Raw genomic sequence first — 23,669 nt, forward strand, 5'->3', positions numbered from 1 at the left:
TACTTAATTGTCATACTCCTGACTATATTAGTAAATATGAAAAATGTGTGCATGACATTGATTTAGATATCCCGTTTAGACTTGGCAAATTTTGAATAGCTTCCTACTTTTAGACTCTGCATTATGAATTTTCATTTCAATTGTTAATATTTTACCCTCCATAGAGTTAAGAATACTGTCATACACAGCACAAAAATAAGGACAAACATCTAAAAGAAAAGAACAAAGAACAGATCTTCAAGCCTAAAACAATGAAAGGCCAAAAGAGACTGCTTCATGCTATAGAACTGTCATATTCAGAGGCAGAAACAGACAACATTTGGGACAATCTATTGAAGATTACTTTCAAGTTAGATGTTTGACTACGTGTCACAACTTTATGATTGTGTTTCTCTCCCTGTTTCTTTTAGGTATTTAGAAAGTGCTACTGTTTACAATTTGGGTAATTCTAATAGCCCCTCTTCCGTGGTTCATGCTACTTTATCACCCAAATTTTTGACATTTTATAATACCAGGAAGACAGGTAAGGGAATCCTTACTAGCTATATGAATATCTGGTAAATCATGACTTGTTCACAGAAACCTAAACTGAACCACTAATGCAAAACTGCCTGTTGCCAGCAGGCTGCTGCCATTCTGAAGTAAACTGCAGCCTGCCCAGACACTGGTTTTCTCCACTACCTGATCTAGCTCAAGGAGCCTCCTCCATGCTGCCAATGCATCTTCACAATCCCTCCTTTCCTCCCCACTGCTTTCCTCTTCCCCAAATATGCCTATGGCAATTTTACTGATTGCTCCTTGCCGTCCCAAAGAGATTTCAGTTAGTGTACCAGTTGTGAAACTTGATCGGGACTGCAATAAGGGCAGATGAATGTGTCTAGTAAGCCTCTACACCAGGGGTCGGCAACCTTTCAGAAGTGGTGTGCCGAGTCTTCATTTATTCACTCTGATTTAAGGTTTTGCGTGCCAGTAATACATTTTAACGTTTTTAGAAGGTCTCTTTCTATAAGTCTATAATATATAACTAAACTATTGTTGTATGTAAAGTAAATAAGGTTTCTAAAATGTTTAAGAAGCTTCATTTAAAATTAAATTAAAATGCAGAGCCCCCTGGATCGGTGGCCAGGACCCAGGCAGTGTGAGTGCCATTGAAAATCAGCTCGCGTGCCGCCTTCGGCACCCGTGCCGTAGGTTGCCTACCCCTGCTCTACACCATTCTTGGTCAGTAGAGGCTATCAATACTGATACACATATTTAGAGTTCAACCAATACAAATAGCCAGAATTAGGTATTTAATTGAATGAAGTGAATTTATTCTATTCCCTGATGCAAACAAACAAAAAAGAATGAAGCTGCGGTTCTTAAAATAGGTATCATGAGAACACAAAACCCTGGACTCCGCTCATGGTAGGTACATACATTTTCCAAAAATGTTTCCATTCTATTCATAAGTCTCATCTTCATCAATTTAAAAGCATACTGATATGCTTTTAAAAAATGTTTAGAGTATGTTTAGTAGTGCAGGCTGAGAAACTCTTTGTAAGGAAGTGACTGGTAAACCTTTTATAATCAGAATTTTCCATTTAAATTGCATACACTGGCTGTTCATAAAACAGCAAACTAAACACACTGACTTTTCAGTGCTATCATACAGGTGGTATTTTTTGAAAACAGAAAGGGCATCACTGTCTTAACCAGGGATGCTCAAAGTGATACTCCAAAGTCCTCCTCAGGGCTTCCCACCTTAGGTCAATTTGCTAACTTCTTTGCTAACTTTCAGGACAAGTTGCACCTCCTATTTCCTCAAACTTCTCCTAAGGAGAGGAGTTGATGGGTAGAGTTTTCTTGTTATAGTGTAAGTGCATTTTTTAAAAATAAATACACATGCAGAAAACAAAATATTGAAGAAATAGTTCTCTTTCAAGTCTGACCTTGAAAAGGTGAAGAGAACCCTGGCTACCAGTGTCACTCAGAGCTCTCGGTAACTTTTGGTACTGGGTCTCTACTCACCAAGTCCTAAATTGTTTCTGGTGCTAACTGCCTCAAGAGATGTGCATGTATATTGTAGTAATAAGTCAAGATAAAATGCTACAAGAGAACTACACAAAAGTAGTAAAAATGCAACTACAGCAGAAACCAATTTGACTATTTTCAAGGTACAGTTTAATGCAAAAAGGCTTTAAAATGTCAGTTGGTCTCAATAGCATCAAACATCCTACACATGTGGTACCAGAGGAATCAATTTTTTGAAGGTATAAAATAAAACGCAGCACTAGCATTACTTCAAAACCCGTTTGATAGAGGTAGAACAGGTTTGCTCATTTTTTGCATGTATCTACACAATTGTGACAAGCATAACTTCAGCACAAAAATCACTGCCACACCTAGTTGTCAAATTTCAGGCATTAGTAGGTTGATGTCAACATGGTGTGCAAAAGTACATGTCATCGATAGAAAATGCTAACTCTTTCACCTCTCAATACAAAGATAACATCTCAGGATGACTACTCCAATTTTTTAGATGGATTTTATACTAGTTAGTGAATTATCCCACCAAGTTTCCATTATGCACACTAGATATTGAACTCCTTCACTTAATGTCTTCTAGTTCTTTCTTGTTTCCAATGCTCCTTAACAGAGAGATATCCTGTTTTTTTAATACAGCTCTCATTCTTTGTCTTTTGGTTTACTCTGCACATATAGTTAAGATTACGAAGCACATGCTGATCATCTGAGTTATGTTAGAGTGCTGCTTCCTCTCCACCCACTTGAAGCAATGGAAAACAGAAGTAGAGTTCTCTCAGACTTCAACTGATGTAGAAAGGGACTAGAGCACTTCACTGACATTTTTAATTTAACTGTTTGGCAGGAAGGTGTTTTTAGTTCTAATTTGTTTAACTCAACCAAGAATATGAAGTTTGAGACAGTCTAACTGGAACTATTTCCTTCTCTCTCCACTAATCAGCTTGTCTCTCTCACCAACAGAAGTTGGTCCGAAAAAAGATATTACCTCACCCACCTTGTTGCTCTAATATCCTGGGACCGACCCGGCTACAACACTGCACAATCCCACTGGTCATTCTCCAGTCCTCTAAGAAGTCTTGTAGTTAAAATGAAAAGTCAAGAGTTCCTAGAGGCCTCAGCCAGGTTGGGTTCCCATCATTCTACACATTATACAACCAGATACTAAATACTACACATTAAATGACATAATATAAACAAGGAATTACTGGATTTCCTGATTACTTTTTATTAATGTTCCCAGGCCTTCCAATACTTCAACAAAAAGGCCCTTCAGCAACCGAGTCCAAGCTGAACTTTAATATTATTTCAGAATCGCATTGCTCCTCAGTCCATGAATGCATTTATTTAATCAATCCTCCTCCTCAGAATGCTATTATTCTCCCTTTATGAAGAATGTGGGCTCTGCTTTAGTTACTGACACGGGCAACAACCCTCTAGTGTCTAGACATAGACCTACCTTGTTGATGAACTGTAATTGAACGTGCAAGCCTTAGGTGCAAAGCTGGAGAAGTACATAAGAATGGCCATACTGGGTCAGACCTATGGTTCATTTAGCCCAGTATCCTGTCTTCCAACAGTGGCTAGTGCCAGATGCTTCAGAGGGAATAAACAGACAATTTATCCAAGTGATCCATCCCTGTTGTCCACTCCCAGCTCTGTCAGTCAGAGGTTCAGGTACTCCCAGAGCATGGAGTTATGTCCCCGACCATGCTGGCTAACAGCCATTGGTGGACCTGTCATCGATGAACCTAATTATTTTTTGAAAAATCTTTTTTTACTCTGTTTAGTCATCGGGGCATTTTTTCAGTTCTCTTACTCTTTTTTTTTTTATTTGGACTATACATATAGTTTGAGCCTCTATATTGTGTAGAAATGAAAATCAATTAAAAATTAAATTAAAGATACTCCTAGAGTAAAAAAGAAAGCTACAGTTAGCCTGGTAAAATTTTAGCTCTCATTTATGTTATAAGATGGGACATACATTGTGATCAGTATTTCATGATTTCATTACGAACCAAAGATTGATGCCTACTGTTGTCTGTGATAATTATTCCATGCAGTGACAGAGCAAATACATTTTCACTCAAAAGATAGTTATATGGCTGTAATAAAAATGCAAGATTATCTTATTTTACCTTAAAAATCAATAGGATAGTCTCCTGATAATTAAAAACAAATATACTTTTAGAACATGTGTTAACATTTAACTTTTTTTGATCCATGATGCCTCTTTAAAAGCTTGGCTAGTTAAAATGCAAATCTTATAAAAAGGATCAATGTAATTCTTAAAGATACAGGGCTTTAAGAAGCCAGCAAGATACTGTTATGCTCAACTGTTATCAGTAGACTAACGTGTAATAGTTTTATACTAGTGATAAATTATTTGGCCGTTCTACTGTCTGCTGAAAAAAACTGGTTAACGGAGTCAGTAATCATCTTTAATCCAGATACGGTAAATTCCAGTAACCGGCTCACACCGACAAGACAATTGCCCCTAATTTCTTTGATGACAATGATCCAGAGAGGCATTTAGGGCAGTGAGGGGACACTACTGTTAGTTCTATTATTCCCCAGAACCAGATCTTAAGTCATTATCAACATTCAAGCAGCTTTCAGCCTTTGCCTGTATGAGAGAACAACACTGTACTGACTCACTCAAACAAAGATTTTGAAAACTCCCCAGCTGATTCTTGCCTTGTATTAGATCTAGTGAGGTTGACAACCATATCCACAGACAAGTATTTTAGTGGTAGGAGAGAGGGGCAGTAAAGCAGCCTCTCACAGGCCATATGTCTAAGGCTATGTCTACATTCAAAACACTGCTACAGAATGTCTACAGCTACCCTGTTGTAGCACTTCAGTGTAGAACCATAGAACGTCAGGATTGGAAGGGACCTCAGGAGGTCATCTAGTCCTACCCCCTGCTCAAAGCAGGACTAATCCCCAGACAGATATTTGCCCCAGATCCTTAAATGGCCCGCTCAAGGATTGAACTCACAATCCTGGGTTTAGCAGGCTAATTCTCAAACCACTGAGCTATCCCTCGCCCATTGCTGTAGGTAATCCACCTCCTTGAGAGGCAGTAGCAAGCTTGAACGAAGAATTCTTCTGTTGACCAAGTGTCTAACCCAGGGGTTAGACTGGCTTAACTATGTCTCTTTTACACATCCAAGAGTTGTAGCTAGTCTGATCTAACTTTTCAGTTTAGACCAACCATAATTTCCTTGCTGGCATTCTTGACAGGCATTAAGAGGTAATCATCCCCACTGATCAAAGATTGAGCTTTATAAGAAATGTGCAACGTGATACTCCAAACCGACTTGCAAATTCCTCCAGTACCAAAAACCCTGGTTCCTTACACTATATAAAGGCTCATTGGAAAAGAGCAACAGCAAAAATAAAACATAAGGGACCATGTGATCCCATTAGTTGTGCATGTGCAACTTCCACTGAAGTCAACTGATATGCAACTGACAGGTTGATTAGGCCCCTGGATTCTCTCACCACCAGTCTTTCAATATAATTCAGTGTCCAATTGTCTGGGGCTTATTGTGCACACACCTTGTTTGGGTCTTGTATTAGCATTTCCAGCAGCACATTTTTACACTAAGTTTAACTCAATTTTCAGTTCTCTAGATAAACCACATGTATGCAAACCACAGCTGAACTGTATTGAAACCTCAAAATGCCTCTTCTAAAACCCAATTTATAGATTTACAAGCAACAGAGGAACTGAAAATGAAAAATGCTATCAGATGTACTTTAATCTCGGGTGGGTGGATACTGATCCACTGATTTTCAATGCAGCGTTAGATTTAAATCTGACCATGCTTTTTTTCATTTGATTGTATAGAACATACAAACTGACACAGTAATAATATTTCTCAAATTTATCTACCAATTGTGATAGATACATTTCTGTTGATCCAAAAAATATACAAGGCATCTGAAAAGACAGATTTCTAAACTGAGGTTTCTGTTATCCAGGAAGAGCTTGTAACTTCTAGGTCAGCTTAATTAAAAAATAACGTAGTCAGAGAATTTCTATGCATAGGTTCTCTCTATTAACCACTACGGTACATGGAATTTACTCTTAATTTACCTCCATATTAAAGGAATTCTCCTCAATTTTCTCAACTTCTGCTTCTGCCAAGGGATTCTTCAGGGTCTGCAAGAACAGTGCAGCTTTCCGTTTGCGTTCTGCTTGAAGCTGCTTTTCTTTTGATTCCTTGGAGGCCTGTGCTAGCTTCTCTCTTGCGGCAGCTGCCAGTCTGTCCTCTAGTTTTTGCTTTGCTATGGGGGGGAACATACAAAGATGCACTGAGTTTACAAAAAATACCGTGTCTAACTCAAGTATCTTCACATTTCCTTCAGAAAGGATGTATAGGTACACAATATGAAGCCACATTAGTCTGTAGTCACAATATAAAACTATTAGTCTATAAAAAGAATGGCTGTTTTTCTTCAAATATTCTTTATTACAAAAAGGTATCAAGTAACAGAGGGGTCTCCGTGTTAATCTGTATCCATAAAAACAACAAGGAGTCCAGAGGCACATTAAAGACTAACTGATCGTCTTTAAGGTGCCACCGGACTCCTCGTTGTTTTTACAAAAAGGTAGTAAGCTAGCATGTCAGGGTTTTCAACTCTTTTCTGAGTTGTAGTTACTGCTTTTATAACAACTCACTATACTCAGGTGTAGACACTGTCTACATTGATGTTTGAGGTTTAGGCAAATATTGAACAGATGCCATTAAATGGACTAATTTTTTAAAGAATAAAATTTCTGATTAAATAGCCAGTAACCCTTTCAATAGTATGTCCCAATTGTTATTTTTAATTTCTTTGGTGGGGAGGAGGAGAGTGATAAGAGTTTTTCTGCTCCTCTTTTGTGGATTATTAGGGTCTTCTCAACAAGAAGAGAGGTGGGCCCAAAACCACCTAACCTGCGTAGGGATACTAATCCTTTTCCTGCCATTCCTCACCCCATTTACATACATATTCAGTGGCAGCACAAGGCTTTGTGTTGCTGCTACCATTTTAAATGTAGACTGCTTTTTATACTAAATGGTTAAGCTCAGATAAAAACCCTTCCCCCACTTCTAAATGCAAGATTTGAAGAGTCGTCCTAGGGAGTGAAAGCCTATCCATTCCCTTCTTCCCTAAAACGTCTCAAGCTGGAGACAGAAGGGGAGCTGATGCTCACAGCCCAGCACAGCCACCTTGTGGAAGGGAGAGTGGGAAGGAGGGAATTTTTCTTCTTAAGCATGAAGTTTAGATTAGATTTTTATTATTATTTTTTTTTTTAAAGAAGTGTTTCTCTTATCTACTCAGAGGATATTCCCAAGAGTTCAACTTCATTCTCATTTACATCACTTCCTGTCCTGCAAGATCCCCAACAGCCCTTCTCAGAAGTACAACCGTTGTAACTGTGGAGTTTAGGACATGACCCTAGAGAATTATTTTTCTGTAGCATTATGAAAGTGGCTCCCTTTGACAATCAACAAGTTACACACTCTATATATAACCCCACTAAATATGATGTATGTTTCACACCTAGCAAAATATAAACATGTCCCCCCCATTTAACTGCAAATATACCATCAATTTACTTTCAAGTGCAGATGTATCATCTTTAATATTCTAGGAGAGAAGGGCAAGATATATATTCTTTCAATTTTTTTTTTGATAAAAGGAAAATCTGAACAGCAATTTTTCATCTACAGTAGATTGTTTATTGTATAAAAACTATCCTCTACATCAAGATATTTTCAAATGTTGGCCTATAAATTAACTGGATTATTTCAACTCTGTACAAGTTTCATCAAGATTCTGAAGAGATAAAAAACACAAAGGAGCTAATTTCACAATAACTGAACATTTAAATAAGATCTCTTTATACCTGAAGACCATAGGGAATTCCCAGAGAAAATATACCTTTGAGACTTAAAGCTGGAAATGTATATATGTTAAACAAAACAAACCTTACTAGAACAGAGAACACTAAATATTAATTCAGAAAATACTATATGACAGTTAATTTCAAACTATCGTTCCAGAACAATATTAATTCAACTTGCATTCCTGCTCTTTGTCAACCTAACTGGGATATATGTGTGCATAGCTACAACTTTCAGAAACGTTTGAAAGAAATGAAAATCTAACATATTCTACACACATGCTGGCATCCATGAGGAAGAACCAAGGTCCCAAGCCTGTTCCAACAGATGTAGTGTTCTCACATTTGCACCAAGTAGATGAAGAGTGAATGGGGTAACGATGTGTATATCTGGCATGTATATGGAGAGAAAAATCTCCGAATCGTATTAGGTGCATGAGAGATTTGTAGTCTGTATAAAGAAGGAAGATGAGGGAAAGTAAGTTATCCAATTTATAGAAAGGTAAAAGGGGTGTTTTTTCTCCTCAGGTCCTTATCTAAAGGTTGAGGTACAAGAGGGCACCATGATCTTTACATCACAGCATTAAGATGAGCAATGGGAAGACTTTACCTCTAATCTCTGTGTGGAGACAAAGATGTGAGAAGAAATTAATATCTCTGGCTCTTGATGGGCTGGCAGTCCAAAAGGAATTGGGTCTGTAGCCAGTATGTGAAAGTTGGTGATTGCTCACAGCAAGCAAAGAGACAGGGAAATGTATATGGAGTAAAGTAGATATGTAGGTTAATCAGGTCAGAGTTGAATCTTAAATATTTGGAACTCAGATGATTTAGAGTTAAGTGCTTTTGTTCAACTAAAATGCTCTGAGGATCTTTTTGTTTATAATACATCTATCTTGAAAGAGAACTCCAGTTTAAAGATCTCTGCTGGGGAAGACTTTTAGTGGATACATTATTATGAAGGCAATATATCAAATATTTTGTCAATAAGCAACCTGAATGTGTTTCTATTTCATATTATAATTAGTGATGCAAGGTAGTTCATACTGCAGTGCATACGTGTTTTCTGAACAATTCTCTGCGGGTTTATTCTTGCATAAAAAGTTCTGTCCAGAAATGATGAATAAGCAGCTATTTGATGATAGAAGAACAGGAGGACTTGTGGCACCTTAGAGACTAACAAATTTATTAGAGCATAAGCTTTCGTGGACTACAGCCCACTTCTTCGGATGCATATTTGATGATGTAATTCCTCAATTAATCAGGAAAACATGAGAGTTCTTTCAAGCAGATACAGTGATGACTTTACAAGCTCCACCAGGAGAGTCAGAAGCTCTTCCAAATCCCTTGAACCAGAGCTACATGGCATTTGGCCTTTTCAAGCGCTATTGACTTGACCAATCAAGTTATAAATATCAGCCAAGACATGATGGAGCTTCTAGAAAGTTCTAGCTACTAATGCTAGATGTTTCTGCCTACCTTTATAGCTGTTCTCAATATGCGCGAGTTCCTACTGATGCTTGGTGAGAAAAATATTTTAAATAATTATTTTGTTTTTAGATTATCTTTTTAAATACTACTTTGAAAAAAAGAGGTTTCAAATGGGAAAAGCGTAACTTTTAAAAAAATAAAAATAAAATCCCACATCTCCAAAATACCTTTTCAAAATAGCATCAGTTTGCCATAAAACTCTTCTGGCTAGAGACAATCTGAGAAATTTCAGGTCAATATGCCCATGCGAAAATTAAATTGGAGAGCGGAGGGGGGAAAGAGACATCACAAAAAAGGTTTAACGAAAATTAAGTTACAATGTTAACTACAGAATTATACTTTCACTAAGAATTCTTAGGTATTATTGAGCAACTATTCTTCAAAGAACTCTTGTTTACTACCTGCAGGAACACAAAGTACTTCTGACTATTAGGAATTATAGATTTTTATTATTATTCCTTCAAAGGAAATTAAGCAAAACACACTATGATAATGTGCTATGATTACAAAAGTATCCTGATTAAACCACTTATTCTGTTCAAGTAACCTTAAAATCATTAAATACATACTTTTAAACAGGATAATAGACAAATTGCAAATGACTACTAATTAAGACCTGCAATGTAATTTATATTGCCATTGCCTCTTTATTGAGTTGGAGTGATACATTTCTCCATTTCACATTTTATAAACAGATATATCAACTGTATATTTCACTGTCTCAAAATAGGAAAGTCACAGACCTTTGAACTCTGGCAAAATTAATTCTACAGGATTCAGAACAATTAGTTTTTATTAGCAGAAAAACATATTTAGGTATTTAAACCAGTAACTCTCACACAGATTTAGAAATCTTACAGAAAACCCTCTTTATAATGTAAGACAGGGCCGGCTTTAGGACTCGATCTGAATACCCGGCGGCGGTCCAAGTCTTCGGCGGCACTTCAGCGGAGGGCGGGTGGAGTCCGCTCTGCGTCTTCCGCGGCACTGAACAACTCCCCGCCGCCGAAATGCCGCCAAAGACCCTGGAGCGGACTGCTGCTGGGTGAGTAAAAAAAATTAAAAAGGTGCCTAAGGCGCGGGGCCTAAAGCCGGCCCTGATATAACATGTAACCAGCAGAGTTTGAGCATACTGACTGCTTCTAACAAAGTATCAATACCTATTAGTTATAGAATAATTCTCCTTTTAAAATTCTTGTCTCAATTAAAAAATGCTAGAGGGTCCCATGAAAGATGACCATATTTTCTTAAATTCAGACTGCTGCTCCTTTAAATGAAAGGTTACTCTTTCCAAAAACTTACATGTTTATCAATATTAGTAAATACACCTCTACCCCGATATAACGCTGTTCTCGGGAGCCAAAAAAAAAAAATCTTACTGCGTTATAGGTGAAACAGTGTTATATTTAACTTGGTTTGATCTGCCGGAGTGCTGCTTTACCGTGTTATATCCAAATTCATGTTATATTGGGGTAGAGGTGTATATTAAAAATATATTTTATCTGGCCAAAAGACAAGCAAAGAAGAACTCCTCTGGAATACGATAACATCTAGCAACTTTCCCTCACCTACAATTACTACATAGTTCAGCCTCTACTAGTTTCATTAACCTGCCAAACCAAAAATACTCACCTGGAATTTAACTGGGAAGATTTCATATAAATCTTCTGATAAATAATTCCACTAAAAAAAAGTTTTTTTCAAAAAATACTTAGGTTGAGCCTTTGCATCTTTCTGCCATAGTAACAAAGCACAGTCAGGCAAAGGGAAAGGCAACATACATATTCTATAGTTTCTAGTGTTATGAATTTAAGATACAGTCTTTGACAAATTATAATTCCATATTTCACTGTATTGTGGAAATATGTAAATTTTAATTTTATTCAACTGTTAACATGTATTTATATATACACACACACACACACATATATATATATATATACACACACACACACACATCGTTTTCATGTATATGGTAGTCAGAAGTTTACTAACATCCTCCTTTCCAACCCTGCCCAACTCCTTTCAACCATCTAAAATAATGTTAATTTCATGACCCTGACCATGTCACATCCCTATTGTTCTGTTCACTGGCTTTCTGTATACATAGAGTTCCAACCCTTCACCTTCACTTTTAAAGGCCTTCTCAAGACTGCATCTGCTTACAATTCTTTCCTTGTTTCTTCCTAGTCCGTCTTGTGCTCTGCTGACTCTTCTAGGCTTCTTGTTCCCTTTGTCTTTCTTCGGCTGCCCACGCTTTCCCCAGAGGCCGCTCTGCTTGTAACAGCCTCCCTCTTCTCAGCATGCATCCCCACTCTCCTTGTAATATATCCTCAAAACTCACCCTCTTGTACAGCCAGTGACCTCCACTAGCGAAATATGGCTTTACCTTTCTAGTCTTACCAAAAAAACTTGCAAACTTCACATGCACACCTTTATTGTTGGAATCTTTATCCTGCTCCTTTTTTATTTCCTGTGTTTTTCTCATTTATATTATAAATTCTTTGTGGTTTGTACCATAAATCGCAAAGAATTTCTGTAAAGCACCATGCAAAATCATCTTGAGGTATACATAGAGAAAAGTTTTAAAACATCAAGAAAATACATGACTTGAATGATGCACTAATTTTTTAGTCACTGTGCAAATCCTTAATGTAATTACACTTTTCAAATTATTCTTCATAGGGAATAATTTATTATAATTTTTATTTAATGTTCATTTAGATCAGGAATATTGTCTACAAAACATGTGGGACCAAAGTGCATATTATAGCTGTAATTTGAAAAAACAGATTATATAATCGGGGTGGTCAAACTGTAGCTCGTGAGCCACATGCGGCTCTTTTACTGTTAAAGTACGGCCCCTACACCTCCTCCCCATTCTCCATTTACTAGAAGGTGGGGAGCTCGGGACTCAGGCTTGCAGCGGGGTGGTGGGGTAGGGGCTTCTACCCAGTGGGGAGGGGTGTCTCAGGACTTCTGCCCTGCAGGAAGGGGGGCACGCTCTGGCTCTTGAACTTCTGAAGATTGTCATATGTGGCTCGGAGGGCCAGTAAGTTTGGTCACCCCTGTTATATACTTCAACCAAAGTTGGTCTGGATGAAAGTTTTATTTTCATTGATTGATAAGCAGTTGGAAAATCATCACATAATGCATATACGGGACCACCAAATGGTGTCTGGGAATATCCTGTACACTTGAAATGTTTAATTGGAAAAGCTTTATATAAATATGTACTGACAACCTTTTAAAGTAGCCAAATGCAAGTCTGAGCTATCATCTTCATTACTATTATACATTCAAGGATATTCTACAAATGAAATGGTAATTTAACTGCATTTGTTAATTATGAGATTACAAAATAAAAGTGATTTTTAGTGTAGAAATGTAGTTGCTTAATCACTTTTTATAAGGGGCGAAACCCATTTCTTGAGAGACTTTACAGTGCTTTGCTTCTACTGAGACATTTTCTTTAGATCAAAACCAAATTAGACTTTGTATAAAGAAAAAAGCTAGATGAATATAATTCATTCCTATATGTGAAAATAGTCTTCATATCCACAAAAAGTAAATACACTTTTTCTCATGCACATTAAAGGTGATCACTGACTTTTTTCAATTAAAATAAAATACACTCAAAGATAAGGATTAGACTACTACAGATTCAACAATAGAAGATGCATTGAAATAGGTTGATAAAATAGAGACAAACTTTGTATGTATAATAACAAATTAGGATTTAAAATATATATTTTAAATATCATGACCTGTAACATATGGCATAAATATTTACATGCTGTGGGTTTGTACTAGAAGCCACAGCAGTTAGACCTCCTGCCATAAGAATCTTTTCTCTTCCAGGTTGCACCGTATCTCGTGGAGTCTGTGCTGGGGAAAGATGCATCGTTCCAAAATACTATTTTAATGATATTTTTGCAGTTAAAAATACAGAATAAAAGATCACCTATCATATTCTCTAAGTACCTTTGCCAGCCATGAAAAATGAAACATGCCACTAGAAATCCAGTTGTCTATTCTCAGCTAAAAGTAATAATCCAAGCAAAAAACAAAAACAAACCACATCCACAGTGTAGCACTGACCCTGAACCCTCTTTATACCCAATGCTCCTCAAATTTTACATAAACTCTGCAGCTTGCCCCTCCCCCCCCCGCTTTTTTTTTTTAAACATACAACTGGTATAAGCAACATTCACTAATGATTAGAGAAAAAAAGTTTTAAAGTATTGTGTGAATCTCATAGCACTTTGTATAGTCATTTTCAGTTTCCACTATGATTTCCTGCATTCTACACAGATGCTGGATGGATATTTTTTCCGTGTCAAGTTTTTGGTATGTATTTTCTTTTAATGGCTAACATTTTCTATGTGGTACACAATTTTTGTTGTTAAACAATTGTATTCCATGTTCATATTTATTAGTTACTATATCAAAAACCTTGTATCTGTGACAGATATGCATCATTGCCGTAGAGTAGAATGCATAATGCAAAAAGGATATGCTATTAAATGATTCCATGATACATTTTCTGAAGCAGCAATATTTGTTTGCAGGATAAAAAGATATAAGTGACCATGAATACTGACATGTATATAAAAGCAAGGTTTTAAAAACAAGCTACATCAATGTTTTGTTCATACACATTGCTAGTATCTTCACATTTATAAAATTAACATCTAATGTGAAATGGCTTGAGGGTGTCTGATCCCCTTAAATGATCACTTCATTCAACTCTTCTCTGCCCCCTAACACACAAAATAACAGAGCAACAGGCAGAAGCTTATAGCAATGCATTACACCAGTGACAAGAGAGCAACATGTCTTTAGAGAGTATGAGTATGATACATGACTGGAAGAAAGCTGGCAGCATTAAGGGTTCTACAGAGAAAGCTACGTCCATACATGTTAATACAGCCTTAAAACTAAAAGTTTAACATTTCACTCAGGAGCTGTAATCAAAACAAAGAAATATAATATGGACTAATAAAGTCACTCTGCTCCAGTGTATTAATTTGTTGCTGGTAGGGATGCCAGCTTGATTCCTTACCATCTAAACTGACAACAGCAATGTATTGGAAGTCTATTTAAGTGAAGAACAGGAGTACTTGTGGCACCTTAGAGACTAACAAATTTATTAGAGCATAAGCTTTCGTGGACTACAGCCCACTTCTTCGGATGCATAGAGAATGGAACATATATTGAGGAGATATATATACACATGTATATACATACAATATATGTTCCATTCTATATGCATCCGAAGAAGTGGGCTGTAGTCCACGAAAGCTTATGCTCTAATAAATCTGTTAGTCTCTAAGGTGCCACAAGTACTCCTGTTCTTTTTGCGGATACAGACTAACACGGCTGCTACTCTGAAACCTGTATTTAAGTGAGATTAGCAGGGGAAGTAGAGAGAACAGTGATTCAAAATGTTTTCAAAAACAGAAAACATAGTTAAGATCCAAAATAACTAAAACCAAGTCTTATTTACAATGCTTTTGAGGTCTGAAAAATTCAGACTACTTTAGACAATTTATCATTTTCAGTATTATTCAGCATACCTTGTTTGGCTTCCAACTCCTCTTGGGTAAGCTGAGGTTTTTTCTCTTCGGCAGCAGTACAGGGAGCGGCGAGTGTTGGATTAATATTTGAAGAGCTGCTAGTATTCTCTTGGCCTTCCTTGCCCTCTTCCTCCTCCTCATCACTGTCATCATCTAGCTTAACACGGTTTTTCTCCAAGGGAAGGAGGTCATTTTCTTTGGCCTTGATTGCAAAGCTTATTGGAGCAAATGATGCTGTTGGATAAAAAAGAGTAACACTTTTACGTATCACTAGCACTACTGGGGAAAGCAGGTTAAATTCTTCTGCTTAATTAATTACCACCTCTGCAGATTAAACTCTGAAAGATGAAACATGACTGCCCCATTTTTATAATCCTCTTGCCCAAAACACAGTGTGCTGTTAGCAGTACACACTACTCTGGGGAAAGGGAAAATGGCTGATCATTTCCCCCCCTGCCAATGTTTTCTAGCTGCTTCTATAAATTGCTCAGCCTTCTCATTAGAGATGCATTTACATGCTGTTTTCAGTATTCATCACAAAAAAAGTTAAATAAAACTAAAGTTAATTTTTATATCTGGTCAAAAAAATAATAATCATTGTTTATATAATCTCTTCCTTGCAAAAACTAGTATTCAGCTTTTGAGTGCTTAAGACCAGCACATGCTGATGTTTTCTACACTCTTAAATAATTCTATTGTTTAAGGTTAGGCATGATTTATACATTGTGTGCTACAGTTGAAATAAAGAGAACTTTAAAAATACATTCATGAAGCTTGGAAATGCTTGTGACATCTAGATCTGTAGTATTAGGCCAGGGGTAGGCAACCTATGGCGCACGTGCCGCCTTCGTCACGTGAGCTGATTTTCAGTGGCACTCACACTGCCTGGGTCCTGGCCACCGGTCCGGGAGGGGCTCTGCATTTTAATTTAATTTTAAATGAAGCTTCTTAAACATTTTAAAAACCTTATTTACTTTACATACAATAGTTTAGTTATATATTATAGACTTATAGAAAGAGACCTTCTAAAACGTTAAAATGTATTACTGGCATGCGAAACCTTAAATTAGAGTGAATAAATGAAGACTCGGCACACCACTTCTGAAAGATTGCCGACCCCTGTATTATAGGCTGTGCTTTCTTACTTTACATCTTACAACCCTTGCTGCATGGGGGTAAAAATACATTCCTCCTCTGCATTTCATACAACTTGACACCTTAAAACTGAAGCAAACAAGTAGTTACTAAATTTCAATCTCAGTATAAAAATGGCCTGTAGAAGGCAATAACTACACTACACTATTGTTAAATCATTATGAGGACAGATTAAAAAGACAGACTTTTCAGCTTGGAAAAGCGACACCTAAGAGGTCCGTACAATTATGAATGATGTAGAGAAAATGAGTACTGATAAGTGTTATTTACTCCTTCACACAAGAACCAGAGGTTACCCAGTGAAATAAATAGGAAGCATGTTTAAAACAAACATAAGGAGGTAATCCTTCACACAGTGCACAGTCAAGTTATGGAACTCATTGCCAGGGGAAGATGTGAAGGCCAAAACTGTAATGGGGTTCAAAAAAGAATTAGATAAGTTCTTGGAGAATAGGTCCATCAGTGGCTATTGGCAAAGATGGTCAGGAATGCAACCCCAAACTTTGGGTGTCCCTAGCCTCTAATTGCCAGAAGCTGGGAGTTGACGACAGAGGATCACTCAATGATTACCTGTTCTGTTCATTCCCTCTGAAGCACCTGGCTGGCATTGACGACTGTCAGAAGACAGGATACTGGGCTAGATGAACCACTGGTCTGACCCAGCATGACCTTTCTTATGTTCATTTAGCTCAAACTTCAATGAAAAGACATCAGTTTAGTATTTATCTGCTACTTGTTGAGCTGCCTTTTCTGACCTGCTGCCAGGTTTGACAGAAGGAAAACACTCAGGGCTAGTCTACACTGGCAACACTAAGTGCCTTGTGTAGTCGCTGCACAGCGCTTGGAGAGAGCTCTCTCAGAACTCTTAAAAAAACCCACCTCAATGAGGGGGGTCACTCCCAGCGCTGGAAACATGGCTCCCAGTGCTTGGGTACTGTTTACACTGGCACTTTACAGCGCTGCAACTTGCTGCGCTCAGGGGGGTGTTTTTTCACACACCCCGAGCGAGAAAGTTGCAGCGCTGTTATTTGCAGTGTAGACAAGCCCTCAGTCATCCATTGGATCAATTGTATAAAAAGTTACAAGTCACAGGTTGAAAAAATATTATAAAAACACATGGACAAGAGGCCAATGGAGCACACAAACTTTCATTAACCCTTTGTTGGAATTTCCCAATGAAAATTACTGAGAAATAAACAAGTAAGTTATAGACAGAAAACTCTTTTTGCTAAGAGGCAAACATTTTCAGATGCTTAGATTTGTTTTAACAAGAATCTAACTGATATGCTAAAAAAGTAAAGATAAAATTCCAAGGCAAATGAAAAAGTTCACATGGAATAGTTTTTTCCATAACAGTATAGCACTCTACAAATAGAATAATACTGAATATACACCTTTAGTATACTCAAAATACTGAAAAGTGGAAATAGCATGCAATTTCTACTTGTCATTTGGGCAAAACAGGACATTTTATAGAACAGAATGCTGAAGTTTAAAATGGTATCGATAATGGGAAAGAAATATCTGCCATATAGAGTCGGTCTCAAATCAGATCTGGAAGACCCAGATTCTTCAGAAATATGAGCTGACCTTACCACGATCTGAACTTCTCTTACCCTTCCAAGAAATGTAAGTAGAGTTCTGTGCAGGTCATTCTGTGGGTCTTTTGGATCAGACGAGCTTGATATTTTGTGCATGAACCAAAGTATTTTGTATCTATAATTCTACTGACTATATCTACAATTCTAGGGATTCTATACTTAGGTTACATTTAGTGTGACCAAATGGCAGAATGTATTGGTATAGCTGTGCCACTGTAGAACTATAAGTGTAGACATGGCCTTAGTTTAAAAAAAAAATCCTTAGTTTTCTTAAGGGGCTATGTAATCCAGTCCAGAACTCTCTTGGAATATGTCTATACTGCAATTGGGAGCATGCTTCCCAGCATGGGTAGATAGACACAGGTTAGCTGTGCTCAAGCTAGTGCATTAAAAATAGCTGTGTGGCCACAGCACAACAGGTGGCGGATTGGGCTACTCATCCAGGTACATACCCAGATAGTCGGCCCGAGCTACTACCTGTGCTGTTGTGGCTACGCTGCTAGTTTTAGCACAGTAGCTCAGGCAGAGCTAACCTGTGTCTGTCTACCTATGCTGGGCAGCACACTCCCAGCTGGTCTGTATACATACTCCTAAAGAAAGTTCTGGACTAGGCTATAACTGGCAGAAAGTGCCATCTCTCACAGAATGGCAGAGGCTTTAACAATGACAAATAAGTCTGCAGACCATAGCTGAAGTTTGAGAACCACTTCTCTATTAGTTTCTGATCTATGCTATAGAACAGTTTGAGAATGTCCAGTTTCGAAAAATCTGTTAGACTTGGCTCTGAATGGAAAAGGGAAACAGCAGATGTTAGAAAGGACAGGACCTAGATGAACGGGGTGGGTTGGTCCTGTCAGTGGGGAAGGAGGGGCTAGTCATTCCTCACTGGAGGGACTGGGGCCACATGATGGTCTTTGGACCACATGGACATCTTTACGGCTTTTTCCTGAAGCCACTTTGGATTTTAAGTGGATCTGCTTAGGGAGGCAGACAGTGGCAGAGGTGCTCTCTGGGTAGTTGGACAGGAACTCATCCATACTTGGTCTGGGGTAAAAGACGCAGATCTGAATAAATTAGTTCTGGGACAGACCTGGAGTGGAGGTGACTGTGGCGCCCTGAAAAGACCAAGGGATCTAGGTTCCCAATGGGAGCTCAGAAAGCTCTGGAAGGGAAGCAGTGCTAAAAGAGGGAAGGGAAAAGTCAATAGGAATAATTACCTGGAGCCTCTGGAAGAAAGGGGGTTGTCTGCATAGGTCCGAGACTTGCTACCTGTTAAAGGACTTTGGTATGGAGATGGAAGGTGTTCTCCGCCATACATTGTTTCTCTTCCCTCTAGCCCCCAAGGTTCTAAGGTTGGATTTGATATCTACCCTTTGGCATCTACTGGAAGAGAAATTTTCAAAAGCCCAGTTCTTACTAAGACGATTGTGTAATGTCTTTAATTACCCCAAGGACTTCAGATTTCTGAAGACCTCTGTGGTTCATGATCTGCTCTACTCTTGGATTAAGATTTTTCCTTTAAGGACACTAGAAGTCAATGACAGAAGTTTAGTTGTTCTATTTGCCCATTTGCTTAGCATAAATCATGTGGAGGCTCAGAAATCTTGTCTAAACAAGATTACTAAATTGTACATTAGAAATAATTCATGTTAAACAATTTAAGAGTCATGTCAACAAAACAAGAGACAATTATGATCTAATGTGCTTTTATCTTTGCAGTAAACTGTAAAAAGAGGGGGGAAATAATTTTTTGCTTCCTTTCCCAATAAATCAAGTAAATGGATGCCAACTGCCCAGGAAACAGGCCCTTGAATGGAAATACATCTACCACACAGAGTTGGTGCACTTCAACTCCATTAGCTGACTTTGCAAGGTTGGTCATAAACATATCTTCCCAATTGTCCTCAAACTGCTAAAAATCTCACATGCAGAAAATTCATCTAGCATTAAATAGACTTCTCCTTCAGCAAGGCTTTTTCTTGCAGCAAATGAAGAGATAAGTAATTGTGGAAAGTGACCTCAATATACTTCCAATATTTGCAGCTTCAACTAGACTACAGCATTTTCCAGATGAAATAATCAGGCAGAAGTCTTAAAGATTCTGTTTTATCCAACTCTATTTTGCCCAGTGCTTTCAATTATTAAACAAAACAGATTTTATGTCCTTATATTTTTAAATTGCTTAGCAATGGCAAAAATAAGGTTCCACTAAGTTCAAACACTCACCATATAAAAATATGGTCTAGTGCTGAATAACTCAATTCATTAAAAATTCTATGCTATTTATTGTCAAACAGTAGACATCTGAAATAGACTAATCCTGAGAGATACAAACTGTTTCAATCATTAGAATTGTTGAGGCTAGTTGCATTTTCTTATTCTGCATAAAACAATTCAGTACAGTTTCTTGTACAGAAAAAGTTGGTAATATATAATAGATACCAATGGGGGGAGAGAACATTTCATAAGGGTAGTCTTCCTTTTGCCAACGCACAAACCATCCACAAATTTGAGTTATTATTGCAGGCACAAATCAGGTTAAGAGGAATGTGAACTCAGATTCAGGCCTGGTCTACACTACAAACTTAGGTTGACATAAGCCACATTAAGTCAATCTAATAACGTATGTGTCTACGCTACCGAGTCCCTTCTGCCGACCTAAGTGGCCTGTAAAGTCGACTTCTGTACTCCACCTCTGCGAGAGGTGTAGCACTTGATTCGACATCCACGAGTTGACATGACTGCGTTGTATAATTCGAATCAACTGGCCTCTAGGAGGTGTCCCACAGTGCTCCACTGTGACCGCTCTGGAGAATTTTCATTTCCTGTTTGACCAGTGTGGCGAGCTCACCAGCACAGCTGATCACGGAGACTCAAGGCTGCAAAAGCATTCCAGCATGGAGTACACAGGAGGTGGTGGATCTTATTGCTGTGTGGGGAGAAGAATCTGTGCATGTAGAACTCCGATCCAGCAGAAAAAATGCAGACATCTATGCCAAGCTCGCATGGGAGAGAAGGGCTACACCAGGGACACGCAGCAGTGCCGTGTGAAAATAAAGGAGCTCCAGCAAGCGTACCAGAAAACAAGGGAGACAAACAGCCTTTCCGATTCTGTCCCACAGACATGCCCCTTTTATGAGGAGCTGCATATTAATCTTGGCAGCAACCCCACCACTACCCCAAAACACTCCACAGATACCTCCCAGGAGCCCCGGCGACCTCAAGCAACAACGAGGAGGACACTGTTAATGATGATGACTATAAGAATGTGAGGCAGGCAAGCAGAGGATCCATTCTCCCAACAGCCAAGAACTGTTTTTAACCCTGGAGCATATCCCCTCACAGGACCAGTTGGTGGCGGAGTGTCATGCTGGGGAAGGTACCTCTGGTGAGTACACATTTCCAATCAAACTGTAGAGGTTACATGCTATTATTTATGTTTAATCTGAATAAAAAAGTAGGTGAGGTGGGTATCGGTGGCCACTCCAGCTACACAGAAGGTGCTCTCTGAAAAACACTGCTTATGTGCACAGGGATGGCCTGGGAATCCTCCATGGAGATCTCTAGGAAGCTTTCATGAAGGTACTCTGCAATCCTTTGCAGAAGGTTTCTGGGAAGGGCTGCCTTATTTTGTCCACCATGTTAGGACACTTTCCCGCGCCACTCCAGTATTAACTCTGCTGGCATCATTGCAGCATAAGGACCAGGTCTGTACCCAGACGCTTGCAGCATCTGCTCCCTTGCTGCCTCTGTTACCCCCAGGAGAGTGATTTTGCATAAGGTTACCCATGGGATATGGGGGAAATTTTCAATGATAGCCCTTAAACCACAAACAATTCAAGCATGTAATCTGCCCTATTTGATTAAATCTGGGCCACACAATCACACTTTCCCACATGTGCCCTGGTTGTGGTTGGAAAGGCTGACCGTATATTGCAAACAGCATTGAAAAAAAGGGATGGGGGTGGTGTCTTCCTGTTTGTCTCCATTCCCCCTCAACCCAGTGCCGCTTTTATAAAAAACAAACTATTTAGGGGGGCATTACACTGGTGCCTGTCCTCAAGCACCATCCTGGTTGCTCGGGGAAGTGGGCTTTTCTCAAGTTCCAACCTGTGATCCCAACCATGTCTTCACAAAAGCAGCAGTGCAAGACCTCTCGCCCATGCTTCCACGGCCTTACTCACCATGGCTGGAGCAGCAAACCGACTCTTACAATAGCCAGCAGTTGTGATTACGTTGTGGTTTGAAGTGAAGTACATTGAGGGGTGTATTTTTAATAAAAAAAAAATTGACCTTGTGCCAGAAACAATGTATGAACTGTCAATGCTACCCTTGTGCTTTGCATACCTTGCAGCTGAAACCTTGTCCATCAGCACATCCTCCACAAAGGGACAGAGACTTCCCCAGTTTAGAAGGCAGAAAAAGACGACTCAGGAGGACATGTTTAATGAGTCACTGCGTGCCTCTGAGAGTGACAAGACGTAGCTCAGAGCATGGAGGATTACACTGAGAACCTGGACATGGACAGGGAGGACAGGAGAGCATGCAGGGAACAAGAGCATGCCATGCAGGAAGAGATGCTGTGGATTATGAAGGAGCAATCAGCCATGTTGATTCGTCTGGTTGAGGTTCAAAAAAGGCAGCTGGATGCTAGATTCCCTCTGCTGCCATCATTGCGCAGTTCTACATTCTCCTCCTCCAAACGTTCTATGAGGCTTTCCTTGTGTCTGACCCCCTCCCCACTACAATATTATCAGCCCTTTTGCCCCAGGTTAACTTACTATTCTTTGCTATCTCTGTGTGTTTGTGTGCATAAAAAAACTTAACGGATTGAAGAGAAAAGGTTCTTTATTCATTCAACACATGGTGGTTGGTGGGGGTGGAGTTTACAAGGGAGAAAATGCACTGGAGGGAATAGTTTGGTAAGGAACAACACAGATAAGTGTCACATTACTCTGGCTCATTGCTGAAACTGGGTTTCAAAGCCTCACAGAGACGCAGAGCCCCTCTATGTGCTCTTCTTAATGCCCTGATTTCTGGCTGCTCAACGTCATCTGCCAGGCGATCTGCCTCAACCCCCCCACCTGGCAGAAACTTTACTCCCTTTGTTTCACAGATATTATGGAGCACACAGCCAGCAGCAACAACAATGGGAATATTGCTTTCACTGAGGTCTAACCTAGTAATCAAACAACTCCAGAGACCTTTTAAATGTCCAAAGGCACATTCAACCACCATTCTGCACTTGCTCGGCCTATGGTTGAACGGGTCCTTACTGCAGTCCAGGCTGTGTACAGCTTCATGAACCATGGAAGCAAGGAGTAGGCTGGGTCTCCCAGGGTCATGATTGGCATTTCAACATCACCAATGGCAATTTTGCAGTTTGGAAAGAAAGTCCCTGCTTGCAGTTTTCTGAATAGACCTGTGTTCCTAAAGAAGCACACGTCCCGTCCTGTACCTTCCCCACCATCCAACGTTGATGTCAGTGAAACAGCCCGTGATCCACCAGCACTTGCAACACTATTGAGAAGTACCCCTTTCGGTTTATGTACTCTTTGGCAAGGTGATCTGATCCCAAGATAGGGATATGCGTTCGGTCTAGCGCCCCACTACAGTTAGGGAACCACATCACGGCAAAACATTCACTATGTCCTGCACATTGCCCAGAGTCATTACCCTTCTTAGCAGAAGTCTGTTGATGGCCCTGCAAACTTGGATCAGAACAAATCCCACGGTAGGTTTACCCACTCCAAATAGATACCCCCTCACCCACGCCACTGACCAGTAGCAGTCTGGCGTTGCAAGCTTCCACAGAGATATTGCCACTCACTTCTCCACTGTCAGAGCAGCACTCATTTTAGTATTGCTGCACTTCAGAGCTGGGGAAAGCTCTCCACACTGCACAGTTCCTGGAAAGTGGCC

The 23,669-nt window shown here is 39.1% G+C and overlaps 1 protein-coding gene across 8 annotated transcripts in view; it reads right to left on the reverse strand.

Moving 5' to 3' along the window:
• SFSWAP (splicing factor SWAP) overlaps positions 1–23,669 on the reverse strand; it is a 104,662-nt gene that overhangs the window by 32,144 nt on the left and 48,849 nt on the right. For all 8 annotated transcript variants that reach the window (XR_010592892.1, XM_008163473.4, XM_008163471.4 and 5 more), the window contains 2 exons: positions 14,992–15,225; positions 6,128–6,318 (listed from right to left, as the gene is read on the reverse strand). Coding sequence is in view for 7 of the 8 variants with exons in the window: in XM_008163473.4 (XP_008161695.1) it covers positions 6,128–6,318; positions 14,992–15,225 (425 nt within the window). In the remaining variant the exon portion in view is untranslated. The remainder of the gene's footprint in view (positions 1–6,127; positions 6,319–14,991; positions 15,226–23,669) is intronic.

This window comes from Chrysemys picta, chromosome 15, assembly GCF_011386835.1.
Source record: "Chrysemys picta bellii isolate R12L10 chromosome 15, ASM1138683v2, whole genome shotgun sequence".
Taxonomy (NCBI): Eukaryota; Metazoa; Chordata; order Testudines; family Emydidae; genus Chrysemys; species Chrysemys picta.